The sequence below is a fragment of the Melanaphis sacchari genome, unplaced genomic scaffold (assembly GCF_002803265.2).
Source record: "Melanaphis sacchari strain LSU unplaced genomic scaffold, SCAv2.0 Contig92_pilon_pilon, whole genome shotgun sequence".
Classification (NCBI taxonomy): Eukaryota; Metazoa; Arthropoda; class Insecta; order Hemiptera; family Aphididae; genus Melanaphis; species Melanaphis sacchari.
In genome coordinates this window covers 338,662-354,246 of record NW_020271656.1, presented here as the reverse complement: position 1 = coordinate 354,246, position 15,585 = coordinate 338,662, and the positions used below count along the sequence as shown (strand labels likewise).

At 25.6% G+C, this 15,585-nt stretch overlaps 2 protein-coding genes across 2 annotated transcripts; one reads left to right on the top strand and one right to left on the bottom strand.

Moving 5' to 3' along the window:
• Nucleotides 1-747: 747 nt before the first annotated feature.
• On the top strand, nucleotides 748-7,485 carry LOC112602976 (WD repeat-containing protein 19). Its single transcript, XM_025351367.1, has 24 exons — nucleotides 748-919; nucleotides 1,038-1,192; nucleotides 1,307-1,531; nucleotides 1,597-1,807; nucleotides 1,870-2,156; nucleotides 2,223-2,466; nucleotides 2,537-2,782; nucleotides 3,130-3,249; nucleotides 3,507-3,656; nucleotides 3,724-3,871; nucleotides 3,930-4,247; nucleotides 4,317-4,447; nucleotides 4,506-4,657; nucleotides 4,711-4,912; nucleotides 4,969-5,115; nucleotides 5,181-5,347; nucleotides 5,462-5,705; nucleotides 5,764-5,916; nucleotides 6,072-6,168; nucleotides 6,260-6,466; nucleotides 6,662-6,771; nucleotides 6,838-7,017; nucleotides 7,084-7,160; nucleotides 7,243-7,485. Exons 1-24 carry the CDS (start codon nucleotides 914-916, stop codon nucleotides 7,352-7,354), a joined length of 4,089 nt encoding a protein of 1,362 aa, XP_025207152.1. The 5' UTR covers nucleotides 748-913; the 3' UTR covers nucleotides 7,355-7,485.
• Nucleotides 7,486-10,074: 2,589 nt separating this feature from the next.
• On the bottom strand, nucleotides 10,075-13,691 carry LOC112602950. Its single transcript, XM_025351326.1, has 2 exons — nucleotides 12,876-13,691; nucleotides 10,075-11,006 (listed from the first exon to the last, which is right to left on the bottom strand). Exons 1-2 carry the CDS (start codon nucleotides 13,368-13,370, stop codon nucleotides 10,242-10,244), a joined length of 1,260 nt encoding a protein of 419 aa, XP_025207111.1. The 5' UTR covers nucleotides 13,371-13,691; the 3' UTR covers nucleotides 10,075-10,241.
• Nucleotides 13,692-15,585: the final 1,894 nt, after the last annotated feature.

The following is a 15,585-nucleotide window of genomic DNA, read 5'->3' as shown; positions in this document are numbered from 1 at the left end:
CCTTAACAAGTACCTACTAATTTATACAATTTTGTTATATTGTTTTAATTAAAAATGTATAATTATTTTACGCTACCTGAACATGTCTAACTTTTTTTAACTTTGAATAGGTAGTAGAATTGTAGAAACTATGAATTTAAATGATAAAAAAAATAACTTATATTTTATTGTTTAAAAATTGAAATTATAAAGTCACGATTTATACATTTTATTTATACTAAACTTTTCAAAACTAGTCGTATAAAAAACTTAATTTAAAATACTCAAGACCACGATTTTATTTTATACATTTTTGTTATATTGTGTACTTTATAAAGGGTGGATTAGCACTGTTTGACATATATAATACATTTTATTACCTATATACCCAATGTCTAAATTTTTTTTTTTTTTATATATACTATAAAAATATTAACAATGTTTTTTCAATATAATTTAATGTTTTTAAATGGATGCAAGGGTTTTAAAAAGGGAAAATTTATAATTTGTCCAAAGGTGGCATGTTTGTTAACCTGGCACTGCTACTGACTATTAGTAACTAATAATTATTAAATACGATTTAAAATAATATATAGGTATGCCAAAATCAAGTGAACAGCAGTGCATAGTGGCTACTTCCCAGTGCCTACGAATTAAATTCTTACCCTATCGGTAACTTAGAGTGGAGGGGTACTGTATATTAGTTGCCCAGGAAACAAATCCAATACACACCGAAACAATAACCGTTGTGTGATAACATGGTGATAAATGTTGAAATTAAAAATAATACATTTTAAATAATAATTTAAAAATAATAAACTCTACACTCAACAATAATAATATTAAAATTTTTTGCAAAATTGACAATTGACAAACATCAATGTCGTTCTATCAGAAAGCAGAATAATATAGTCAATCATAATTGATTTTTCTAATGAAGGTAACTACTAATGACCAGCAATATATTATTTTAAATACAAATAAATAAATATTTTCTTGTTATGATGTGTGAATAATCATATATTTGTATGTAACTTATCACTTATCCTAATCCACAGAAACTATTGAAACTTGAAAATCACTGTGGAACTGGTGAAACACATTTAGCATGGCAAAAAGGAAGTGGTACTTATTTGGCTATTACAAGTACAGACCAGTTTATTGGAATTTACAATCGTAATGGAAAACTAATTGAAAAAATCAAAATTTCAGGGTAGGTTTATTTTATTCAATCAATTTACAATGTTTATTATTTAATGTGTCATTTGTGAATAGTGGATATACTGTTAAAATATTTAGAATTAATAAATATATTTTTGTATTTCAGAATATGTACTGGTTTAGCATGGGATCGTGATGGTGATTTATTAGGAATAATATGTGATGGATCATCTAGTTTTATGTTGTGGGAAGCTAATTCATCTAAGACTCAACAAATAAATCCAGTTTTCAAAGATAGCCTTACATGTATATTATGGTCGAAAGTCAGTCAAACTGTTGCTGTTACCTCAGCTAAAGGGAATCTAACAATTTATGACTATACAACTTCTAAGTAAGAATATAATTATTAGTTAGTTTTATTTTTTATTAATTGCTTACTTATTTAATGTATTTTAGACGATTGCCAATACTAGGAAAACATACCATGAGCATTACATGTGGTGAATGGAACCGAAACAATATACTAGCTTTAGGATCACAGGATCAAACAATATCTATAAATAATATTGAAGGGGACACATTAAAAATTATATCACTTAGGGGTGAACCATCTAAAATAGCTTTCTCAAAAATGAAGTCTGACCATAAAAAGCATTCTGAAGAAACAGTAAGTTACATTATTTTTTTTGTTTTATGAAGTTATTTTCAAATAATTTTGTTTTTGTTTAGGTAAGCGTTTTAGTAAGCAACAAAACATTATATCTTATTGATTTACAAGACACAGATAACCCTTTTGAACTAGCATTTAACTTAAAATATGGCTCTATAATTACTTATCACTGGTATGGAGATGGCTATATTTTAATTGGTTTTAGTGAAGGTTACTTAATATCTATATCAACCCATCCTAAAGAAGTGGGTAAGGAACTATTTCAAATAAGAAACCACAAAGAAATGTTATCTGATGTTGGATTATCTAAAATTGCTGGAAAAGTAGCTACATGTGGTGAATATACGTAAGTCATTATACTAATTCTAATTAATTATTTTTGTATTTTAACTTAAATAAAATATTTTATTAGAATTAAAGTACACGAGGTTGGTAAATTGCAAGAAACTACAGCAGTTCTAAATGTTGACGAAGGCAATGTTCTTTGTCATGTTTCATGGAGTGAAGATGGACGGCTTTTGGCTGCTACTACATCAGATGGTGGTGTTTATCTTTATTTAGAAGCTTTACCTATGTTATCATCGTCATACAATAACTGTGTTGCATTTTTAACTTCTTTAAACCAAGTCACTATACATTATTGCCATCCAGACAAAGTCAGTTCTTTTAATATCAAAAACATCGACTTATTGTAATATACTTATTAATAATTATTTTATAATTTAGAATCAACCTCCAAATATGGTCTCTATAACTACAGAAATGGAACCAAGTTTTTTAAGTATTGGTCCTTATCATTTAGCTGTTGGTTTGAATAACAGGATTTGGTATTATAAAATAAATATATCTGATCCAACCAAATTATCAACATCTTTACTTGGTGATCGTGAATATTTAGGTACTATAAAAAATGTTTGCATAAATGCTGAATTTATATCAGTTTTATTTGAAGGAAGACTTCAAATTCATACAGTAAGTATATTAAAGTATTACATGTAATACAACTATCTATAAATACCTAAATTAATATAGTAAATGTATTTAACATTAATTGTGTTACTTTATTGACATTAAGTTAAAAGAAAAACTTATTTATGTATCATAATAATTAATATTACTTACTATAAGAACTAATATCTTAAATTCAATAACAGGATGTTTAAAATTAATCCTTTTTCCTAAGAGAGAATTAGAAAATATTTTTTTATTATTATTATTAATGATTACATTGTATACTGTATATATAGTTTGTATGCATTATAATACACACACACATAAATGTATTAACTAATAAAAAATTTGATTATTGTTTAACTTAGATTGATTCTATTATTTCAAAAACTGTCAATGATAGTGTATCAAAGATGTTTCCTACAGATAAAGGAAAGAATATCAATAATCAGTATTTAACTAATGTTTTTCTCATCTACAGTACTGAGGTAAAAATGTAATAAATTAAATTTTGTAATTAATAATTATAATGATGAATAATTATTAAATATTTTAAAAATATTTGCCATGTTAATTAATATTTTGTAACACTGAAGAAATTTCTTAGATTATAATTATAATATTAATGTATATTAAAATATACTGTCTAATATTTTAATTTTTTGTTTTCCAAATTTGAAGATATTATTACATAATAATTATAATTAATATAGATAACTAATGACCATTGTAAATATTCTTATAGGCTGGTAATATTCATTATTTTCATCTTGAAGAGTGGAACGAAGCTTTCACTTATAAACATCATTCTGGTATTGTTAATCTTTATCCTAACCAAGAAGGTATAAGATGTGTTATAGTCGATGCAAAGAATGAAGCATATTTATACATGCCTGTATGTTTATTATATTTTAAACAGATAGATTAATTTATTAAATCTTAATTAAATTATTTGTTTTTAGGTTTCAGAAAATTTAATACCTATAAAAGATTTCCCAACTACAGTTTGTTCTGTATTATGGGATCTTTGGCCATCTGAGAAACATGTTTTAATAGCGTGTAGTGATAAATCTGCATTAACATTTGTATATGTACGTGACTCAATAAATGGTACGACATAGCATTTATAATTTTATCTTTTATTTACTAATTATTGATATATGCTTAGGAAGTGAAATCCGTTACGTTGGTATTACAAAATTACCTGAACGTCAGATACCACTTTTTTTATCTCGTGGTGATTTGACTTTGGAAACTTCTACTGGAAAATTAAATACTATAATATTATCTACACATACAGCATTATTAATGCGACCAGCAGCTACCACACTGAGTCATCCAACTGAGAGATTAGAACAAGATTTAGACAAGCAATTAGCTCTTATTAGGATTAGCGATGCTTGGAAGACTTGTCAGTTATTAAATAAAAAAGAATATTGGGAAAAATTGGGCATGGCATGTTTACATTATTTTGATATTGAAACTGGTGAGCTTAAAAATATAATATTTTTTCTTCTTAATTGCTAATTCTTCAATGTAATAATTTTATTTTAAGCTCTCCAAGTATACACTAATCTTGGTGATGTTTCAATGGTCTGGTCATTAGAACTAATAAAATATATAGAAGACAAAAATTTATTTGCTGGTCATTTAGCTATGTATTTAAAACAATTTGATAAAGCTCAAGTAATAAATAAATTCAAATGATTTTTAATATGTATTCTTATGAAATAATTGGTTTTAGAATTTGTTTTTGGAATCATCAAACCCTATTCAAGCATTAATAATGAGACAAGATTTATTGCAATGGGATGTTGCTTTAGATCTTGCCAAAACATTGGCTCCCGAAAGAATGCCTTACATTTCTTTTAAATATGGTCAACAGCTTGAACTAATGTATGTATCAATTGTATTTTACTGAACTGTTTTTATTAGTTATAACTTTTTAGTGGTAAAGCTCATGAAGCTTTGTTACAATACGAACAAGGTCTTAAATCAGATACTGATACTGATCATCTAAGATATTGCCGTGAAGGAATAGCTAGATGTTTGATTAAAAATGGTAACGCTAAAATGGGTATAAATTTAGCTTTGGAAATTGGATCAAAGAAATTATTGAATGAATGTGCTGAATTACTAGAAAATACAAAGGTATTCAATTATTATATGATTATTTTCATAACCTTACACAAATACATTTTATATAGAAATTAAGTGAAGCAGCTGACTTATATGAAAGGATTGAAAATTGGGATCAAGCAGCTTCTTGCTATATTCGCTTAAAAAATTGGACTAAAGTAGGTGAATATGCTACTTACATTACTTCAACCAAAATTCATGCTCAATATGCCAAGGTATAAATTTCAATGTTAAATTTTTTCTATTTATAATAATATAAATCTACAATGTTATAAAATAGGCTATGGAAGCTATGGGAAACTATAAGCAAGCATTATATGGTTATAGTGCAGCTCATGATTATGAAAATGTTATTAGAATGGATTTAGATAAACTAGACGATCCACAACATGCTATATCAGTAGTTCAAGAACATCATAGTACTGAAGGTTCTAAAATGATTGCCAGGTAATTTAAATTAATTTTAGTTAAAGTCTTATTATTTCAATGTTCTGTTACCAAAATCCTTATTGCTTTTTCATTCACTATAAATAATTAAATGAAAATATATTATTTTTTCAGATATTTTCAAAAAAACAATGAAATTTTACTAGCAATTCGATTTTTAACAATGTCACATTGTTTTACTGACGCTTTTAGATTAGCATGTGATAATAACCATTTAGAATTGTATGGTGACGTTTTATTAGATGAAGATGACGAAGTGTCTATCCCAGAGTTTTGTAGCCTTGCTAAGTATTATGAAACTCAAAGCTGTGCAGCTTTAGCAGGAAAATATTATTTTCATGCCAAAAATTATCAAAAAGTATATTTATAATACAATGTCATTAAAATTTATTACAACAATTTTGAATTATTTTTAGGCTCTTAAAAATCTAATTGAAGGTAGTAAGGCTAATCCAACTAATGATGACATCTTGTCTTTGGCTATTGAAGTAGTCGCTGCAGCAAAAAATAATTCTATGGATGACGAATTCATAAAATTATTGTTAGGTGAAATTGACGATCATGCAAGGGTACTTATTATTATATTTTATATTTTGTACATAAAATAAGAATTTTTTTTATTGTTTTTTTTTTTTTATAATTCTTAAACAATATCTTTTATTTTTGTTAATAAATAAAATATTTTGATGGGTTCAATAATATTGTATTTTGTTACTTATTTTAGAATCCAAAATTTTTATTCAGACTCCACATGGCTAGAAGTCGATATAAAGAAGCTGCGAAAGTAGCTATTATATTAGCAAATAATGAACAAGTTAAAGGTAATAATATTTATAAATGGATGTTTTTACAAACAACTTAAAGTAAATTTTTGTTTAATTTTCTAAATATTTGAAAATTAAAATTGTATAGGTAATTACAGGCAAGCTCATGATGTTTTATATAATACAATCTGTGAACTACGTAACAATCAATTAAAAGTGAGCAATGAGATGACTGCTAATTTAGCACTTCTTCATTCATATATATTGGTACGAGTGTATGTCCGTTTAGATAATCATAACAAGGCAGCTCCATTATTGATAAGAGTTTCAGAAAATATTGATCGATTTCCTTCACGTATGTTTATTAATCATTATTATTTTGTTAAACTTGTTTTTCATAGCTTTATTGATATGAAAGAAGGATTTTATTTAATTTGTAAACTGGATTAATCATTTATTCAAATATTAGCAATTATTGGCATACGTAAACAATAATTTACCAACATTTTCTATTATGTTAATAAGATTTTAAAATGATCTTTGTATTCAGATGCTGTACAAATTTTAACTTCAACTGTCATTGAATGTTACCGATCCAATATGAAAGAAAGTGCTTTTAAATTTGCAACTATTCTAATGAAATCTGATTATAGACATCAGGTGATTTTAGTTTTTGTGTATATTTTATTTGTGGACAAAATTTTAAAACATTGATATTTATTATAGATTGATGAAAAGTATCGAAAAAAAATTGAAAGTGTCATTAGAAAATCTCCAAGAGCTGGTTCTCAATCAGATGAAACCATAATAAAAACAGAACCATGTCCATATTGTGGTCTTGATTTACTCTTAACAAGTCTCAATTGTACAAACTGCAAAAGTACTATACCTTTTTGTATAGCATCTGTAAGTGAATATATTGAAACAAAGTAAACAACAAAAAGATTTTTATTATTTTTCATATTATTATAGGGATGGCACATTACTAAAAATAACCTTACATTCTGTCCAAATTGTCGATTTCCTGCATTATATAATGAATTTGCTGGGTAAAGAAATTAATTCTAATTGTTAAAACTAGTTGTTATAATTTTAATCATATTGCATTTCATTGTTGTATTTTTTATTTAGATTATTAGAGGCAGGTGAAAACTGTCCAATGTGTTCAAATCCAGTGAAGGTTGATTATCTACAGATTGTCGAAGACCCTAAACCATTCTTGTTTACTGAAGAAACTAAGTGAATTTTATAGTTATTTTTAACTTAAAATTTTTGTAACTATTCCGTCCAATTAAAATGTGATAGATCTCTATACATTAGAATACTTTTAACGCTTTAATTTATACTTAATTAATATAAAAATTTAAAATTTAAATTAGAAGGATTTTTTTTATTTAATCTAATTAATAATTAGAGTTTTAAATAAAAATACAGAAAAATTTGTCACGAGACAATAACACTATGTTAAAGTTTATCATTTTATTTGAGTGAACTAATAATAAAAATAAAATATTAAATTATAGGTTTTCATTGCCTATTGATTTCAAATAATCAGGTTTTGTTCAGATAGTGTTTGAATACTTAGATAAACACAATGTTTCTGGTACAAATGTAATTATGTATGTATAATATATAGTTTATAATTCAATTTAAACTAAAAATATATATATTTATTTTGGATCGTATTTTAATATTTTCTTAATAGTTCTTTAAATGATGGAATACTAAAACCAGGTTCTTGAGTATTTAGCTATTCAATATTATTATTTATTATTAATAATTAATTTACCAAGTTAAGTACTAATTTCAATGATATGTTTTCTTTAAACTAACAAAAATTTTAAATTTGAAAATTTGTATGTACTTATTTAAATTTTCCTATAATTATAGTAAAAAAAGTAAGCGAGTACTATTTCAGAATTTTGACCTAGTAAATAATTTGTATCAAAACTTTTCATGGTAAAAAAACTAAATGAAAATGATAATATAAATATTGATTAAAATGTCAAACATCTATTATTATTTATTATTATTTTTTTTTTTTTTAATACAATAAAATACTGAAAAATTGTTTGAGTAAGAATAATTATTTTACGGGTGAACATTAAATTTTATACACATTTGAACTTGAAATGCTCATAAAAAATTAATTTGATCGCATGTAAAAAATGTAACTATAAATATTTCTAAAAATTTCAAGTATCTATAATTTTTGTTTGTTTTTTTCAATTAAGAAATAAAAAAATACTGGGAATTTTTAGTTTTGACCTTTAAAAGCTTTTATGTACAAATTAGATTCAATTTTCCATCCAAAACTACCATCATTTTTTAAAATTTAAACAATTACTGATACTTTATTGTGTACACAACCACAAAAAAAAAAAAAAAAATACATAATAAAATAAACACATTTATCGATCAGAATCTTAAATTATTTAATAGAAGTGTCTATTAAAAACAGGATTAATTGAATAATTCAAAATTATTAGTATTTAAAGTCTCTTTATTTTTTGTAGTACACTAAAAATACAAAATCTAAATAAATAATATATACATTTATCCACTTCAAAATTAGGTATATAATATTCAAGGACAGTTTTAAAAGAGAAGAGACAAATTTAATAATTTCTTAATATAGTGACAAAAATAAATTATTAAATTATAAGAAACAATTGATTGTACATTAAAATAATATTTTATTTTCATTTATAATTTTAATCTATTAAAAAGCAGCATGACTACATTATCACATAAAAACTAAATAATTGAATATATTTGCTATACATCATAGTCTTAATAAAATTATATTAGGTTAAATCACAAGGCCCACAAACATAATAAAATCACAACATTAAAAAATATAGTTTTATACAAAAGAAATATTAAAAAAATATAATGAATCAATGTAGTAGTTCACAATCTACAGACAAATTAATTTTTTGCGACATTATCTTATAACTTTACATGGTTCGGAGTATAGTTTTGTTGTTATTAGTAACTTGTCCAAAACATATTTAATTTTAATTAGATGTAAATAAAAATATCAAAAATATTCTTAATTCAAATTGGTAAATTTATAATTTAAACATCATTAATACCATGTCAAATATTATTTAGATTAATTTATTTAATAATTAAAGTAAAAAAGGAACTAACACAGACAGACATTTTAAATTACTTAAAAATGAACACTCTTTAACATTTTTAAAATGATTTTTATTTATCTTATCTAACTTGTAATTTAAATTTTAAATAAAAAAAAAAATTGTATTCAATATTAAAATATTGCTAAAAAAATATATTAGTTGATAGTAAATACTCTTAAAGAGTATGTATTTAATATTATTTTTGATATCAATTCGTATAAAAATGAATATGATAGAGCATAAACTAATTGTAATATGCTAGAAGTATACATTTAGACGAATAATTTTATTTACACTACCTTTTATTAATTTCCAGAATTTATACGTTTAAAATTAAATACAGGGATAGATTATGTAATATACTAAAATGTGATAATGAACTTGATTTTAAATTGTTTGTATCACATTTGAATAGATTAAATAAATAATTGTAATTACTCATATAAACATATAGTATTATACTGTACAGACCAGAGCACACCCTGTAATTAATATTGGTACATTTTTTGGTAAAAAATAAAAATAGTAATAACATTAAGTGTACATTAGTACAAATAATACAAACAAGTTTAAAATTGGCAAATATGGATTATGGAAGACCTCCTATGTATAACCAGTTAGTAATCTCAGTCATTAACTTAGTGTTATATTTATAATTGTACACAAAAAGTCAATTAAACAATTAATTCCAATGACAATATTATAAACAGTTTTAAACCGTTATTTTCATATTTATATTTTTTTCTTTATTTATTAATTTAATTTTGAACCAACTTAATTTTAGTTTAATTAAGTAATTTTTATCAAGACAAGGCTTTAACATTATACATCAAGTATATTTATATTACACAAAAAATAGTTTAAAGTTTGATAATTTTACTAATTGTAAAATTTCAAATAGACTAGTATAAAATAATCAGTACTATGTTTAATACTAGATAAATGAACTATAAAAATCAACTGAAAGGTTTTATGAATATTAAATTATTTACAGACACGTGTTTGGTGTTTAGATAGTGTATATAAATATTTTGAAAAACTATCTCTCACATATTGTGGGTCACTATCACAATTATTGATGTGAGGTATGACTGTAGTATTTGGACCCCACACAATTGGAGCCATATCTGCTTTGATAACAGCTTCCATATTACTGTCTATATAATAAGCACTTTCACGCTTAAAAAAATTATGAAGATAACAGCAGGCTTTAACAATGATTTGTACTTTTTTTGCTTCTAAGTTAACAGGCGTTTGCAATACGCCAAATCTCCATGCCATAATGGCTAGAGTTTTGGCAGCCCTTTGATTGGCTCTAATTAATTGCCTATTAAATAGTTTATTAGCATCGCCACCTTTATCATTTACTGCTCTGTAGGGCACCATAAAATTTTCTTGAAGCTTAAAACATTCATCAGCTACAAATACATAAGGTAACTGATTAGAATTTACCTGACATGGTAACTTTGTCATTCTCAATTTGCGTTCTAAAATTGTATTTGGTGGATTATCTTCAGAAAGATGTCCACTTGGGCATGTATCAACTAAGAGGAACTCATAGTTGGAATCCACTACGGCTGAGAGTAAGACACTGGGTCGACGGCGTTCATTTAGATAATCAGAATCTGCTTTAGATGCCTTACGTAGTTCAATATGACGCGCACATGCTGCACCTAAGCATGATGGAAATCTTGTAGTACGTTCAAAAGTTGTTGACACTAGCATCCATTCTTCTTCAGTTTGAGGACACTAAAAATAAATAAGTCATATTAATTTGTTGGTTTGTAACAAAACTATTAATATTACAAATATACAATTTTAGCTCTATACAACAATATTAATTATTAGACAAATTATCTGTAAACAATGTAATAAAACATACTAACATATAAAAACTGATAACAAAAAAAATAGATTCAATTAAATTTAACTATGATATGAATTGATTTGTTCCTATTAAAGACTTTAAGATTCATTGGATTTTTAATATATAATTTGTAATATAATCATTGTGAATTGTGTAAATTTTGTGAAGAAAAACACTGTAAACCTTTGGGTGCATAAACTGTTAGCAAGTAACATGACGGTACCTGAAATGAAGATCCATAACAACTTCATGTTTCAGATAGTAGTGGCTGTACCGGAGAGAGCACTCAAAGCACCTTTTAACTAATACCCACCATTATTGCTGCTCAATAATCTAACATACCTGCTAACTGGCAATGCACCTACTGCTAATGATAAGGACGAGAAAAAAAGAGCTGGTACTTGAAAGTGTGACTTTTCCAACGAGGATACAGAAAAACTTATGTTATATAGGTAATTGCCTGATGGAGGAGCTTTTTTAGATGCACAACCTATACCTAAGTGTGGAACATTCTGTCACTTAGCAGTTGTCAGTAAATTTCCGACAAAAGAGACATCAAAATTTAGATATATCAGTCATATACATTGATACAAAAAAAGATGAACTAATGTTTGACCTATTTAATAATCAAAATGACTTATTAACTTATTTTTAACTGAGTTAGGTACGTTAATTCAAATTTATTTATTAATTTTTAATCTTGAGAGCTAAATGTATTATATAGTATTTTTTTAATAAATAACTTATAATTCAATTAATACTAAACTAAAATAATTCGAATCAATTGATCACCTTTGATGCAAATTTTAATGTCTAACAAGTCAATTACGTAAAACTTAAATAGAAAAATAATATTTAAGTAAAATGCTGTATAAAAATAACTGTAATAAACTATACTAAATTTAAACTTAAAACATGGGAGGGGCAAAATAATATAATATTTAACATCTGCTCCTAGCTAAAATGTTAGCCTCTCCTAGGTTACACCAATACTTGAAGTTGAATAGGTTTAACCTCAAAGTCTAGTAAATTAAATAATGGATATTGTTGAATTGGGTGTTTTTTATGGGATACTTAAATTAAATAAGAGTAATATTTTTTTTTAAATATATAATTGAAAATAAGATTTTAGGTGTACTTATTTATAGTTTTATACTAGAAGTTGATTAAAATACTTTATAAGTTTCATTAGTAAACTTGATAATTAAAAATAATCTTTTAATTATCTATAAAGATCATTTTTTAAAGAATAACAGGGACTTAATTTAAATATAGAAGAAATTAATTTTAAGCTAAATGAAAATCATAAAGGTAACTTACAAATTGACCATTTTTTATTTTGAGTTCAAACTGATATCAGTTAGAGAAATATTAAACAACCAAACAAGTAATGGGCTTTGAATTTTTCATGAATTAGATTAAGTTAGGTTAGATTAACAGCGTCAAAAATGTTATTAGAATATTTATATGATGTAAACTTAGTGGTCAGAGAACACAATTACAAACTTTAAGTAAATATTTCAATAATTATTTTCATTAAATAATACTTTTCTGTGATTTGGAAATAAAAGTATTAAGAAAAACTAAACGTTAGAACTTATAAGTAATGATTAATAAAATAAAAAAAACACAAGACTCGCCTGCAGTTTCTAGATACACAATAAAACTGAACATTTTTGAAATGGGAAAATATTGTTAAATAAATATAAATATACATATATTTAGTATTGATATAAGATATGAATAAATACCTTAATGTAGTCTTTGAGTGCTTCTATAATACAGTCACAAGTTTCTACAATGATCTTTGCTAACATTTGAGGTGATATGTGGGTGTCAACCTTAATTTCTTGTAATGTAGAGCTGGTACCTAGAAATCTAAGAGTTGCTGTCAAACGCCTTGCAGCACTCACTTTTAGTCCATTTTTGACTTTAGTCATATATGGGTGTAATTTTGACAATAACTTGTGAAACGTTTGTCTATCAACACGTAATCTTTTTCCACGGTCTTCCTTGGCCAACCACTCCAGCTCTTTTTCCAGTAATGCATCTCTAATATGACCGTCCCGTTGGCCAAAGTATGGGCGTTGTTCCATCGACTGATGTGATGATAACGATGAAGAACTACATTCAGATAGTTGATTTTGGGTATTTAACAGCAGCAAAATTGCAGTCCATTCAAGATGGTTAAGTGAGGAGTCTTCAGCTAATAATGCTAGTAATAACAATTCGTTGTTGGTTAACATGACATCATTGCACCAAGGATCAGTGTTTGTATACGAATAGATTCTTTTAAATAAATAGGTAGTAGATATATAATTCAAAATAAAAAGTACAACATTTAACAATTACATTAAAAAATGAATCACAATATATATTTTATTTTACTTGAATAGTGAAAAATTGAAACAAAATAAACGAATTTTTTGCTTGGGGGATAATGACGTATACTCAATACTGTAAGTATTTAAAATACAAGCTACTAATCGGACGAAAAAGAAACAGGAAAACGCCGAACCGATGCCGAAAACTGATAATGCCAAAATAATGATTACGCGATACGATACAGTTTACAGTGTTGATATCAACATTTAAAAAGATATTTAGAAAAGGGAAATTTCATATTATTTAACGAAAATATAATAATAATATTATATTGTTGCCGAATACCGATTAAGAGATTTATAGGTAAAATAAAAAAAATTAGGTAGGTACCTAAGTAGATATACTGTGTTTTACGAAAATACGAAATACGAACACACAATACAATACTTCTTCTCTTAGATCATAATAAATACATTACATAATTATATAATGGGTACTGGGCAGTCTTGGATGGTGATGTTCCACTTTCCACCAAGTCAACCAAACACAGCTGTTGTAGATAAATAGAACTCTGCTGCCCACAAACTAAGGTACGAGTGTATGATTTATTTCTAGTTAACCGTGTTACTACCGAAAAATGCTGATAAATTAATCAATTATTGTAATCAGATAAACCCTGTAGACTATAACTTTTTTGATAGGTATTTTATTAGAAATATGAGGTAGGTACCGACTACCGGTCAAATATGCCATCCATCTGACTAATAGGTACTACTGTATTAGGTAAGACCTAATACGATACTCAAACCATTGAATGCCTAATGAAAATTCAGAAAAAACGAATGAAATAAACGATGAGAAAATATCGGACTAAAATATATTCAAACCAAAATATCCCAATTTAGAAAAATCATCATATTTATATTTTAAATAAACACAAACATTTTGAAATATCGTTGTAGCTGTTATATTTACAAATAAAATAAATGTTAAAATGTTAACGAAATACAATTAAATACCATTATGGTATAGATCATACTTTTCTAACAAGATTAGCAATAGAATTCTTAAATCTTAGGATATCTTCACTGTCATTATTGCATTTTTCATCTGTAGTGGTCCAATATGGTGCTTAGTTCACACTTCACATTGTGTCATTATTGTCTCGTCAGTTGTAGGTAGGTATATTAAAATTAATGTCCGAATTATCGCTGGTATTAACCTAAATCAATATTAAAACAATTTAATTGAATTATTCAATTTTATTAATTATAAATATGTATTAAGTTTGAAAAAATCGGCTGTTCCATCCTTCACATAAAATTGCTTATTCAATCATTATTACAACCACAAAATAGAGATTCCAAATTACACTCTGTCGTTCCACGAATGGTGCATATGATTTTATTGACTATTCGTTAAATATTTTTATAGTATGCAATGAATATATTCTATATAAGAGTATCTAGGACCTACTCACACAAAAAAAGGTATCAATTGGCAACTAGATCTAATTCTCTAGTTATCAATTGAAACAATTATCAGATTTGAAAACTTAAGTTTTTTTAATAATACAAAAAGGAGGTACCTATTAGTATTTGAATTTAAAATAGTAGGTAGACATTATAGTACCTAATTTGTTATTCTACGTACCTATGACGTTACTTTTAACACTTTAGTTCTATCTAGGTAAAATTATTTTTTCAATGTAAAATATAGATATAAGTAGTTTAGATACGCTATTTATAAAAGTATATTAATCAAATAGCGGGAAATAAGACTTAGGTATTATAAATTTGCGAAGTTATTGAGTACATTATGCAAGATCTCTGTCAAAAAAGATTAAATATCTTCCTGATACGATCTGTAATATTGTACGGGTCTGGAAATTGAACATTGAAGAAATTAAATGAAAATAAATTCTATTGATACTTGAACAAAAATACTGTGGAACATTTTTAGGCTAATAAAAGATGAAATAAAAAGATAATGGAGACGAAGACAAAATATAATTAAAAGAAAATTATAACGGAAAGAATACGGTAGAGTCTATCAAGAAAGGAAAACTGCGTTGGATATAGGGCATATAACGAGAAGTCAACATTTTCCATTAAGAGCGGTGTTGGGACATTATCT

Excerpts from the sequence above, each read along its gene's own strand:
- LOC112602950 (XM_025351326.1), bottom strand. The coding sequence starts at position 13,370 with ATGTTAACCAACAACGAATTGTTATTACTAGCATTATTAGCTGAAGAC. Across the intron at positions 11,007-12,875 it reads CACTCAAAGACTACATTAAG|TGTCCTCAAACTGAAGAAGA; the intron begins GTATTTATTCAT and ends ATTTATTTTTAG.
- LOC112602976 (XM_025351367.1), top strand. Across the intron at positions 5,917-6,071 it reads AAATTGACGATCATGCAAGG|AATCCAAAATTTTTATTCAG; the intron begins GTACTTATTATT and ends TACTTATTTTAG. Across the intron at positions 7,161-7,242 it reads TTATATAATGAATTTGCTGG|ATTATTAGAGGCAGGTGAAA; the intron begins GTAAAGAAATTA and ends TTTTTTATTTAG.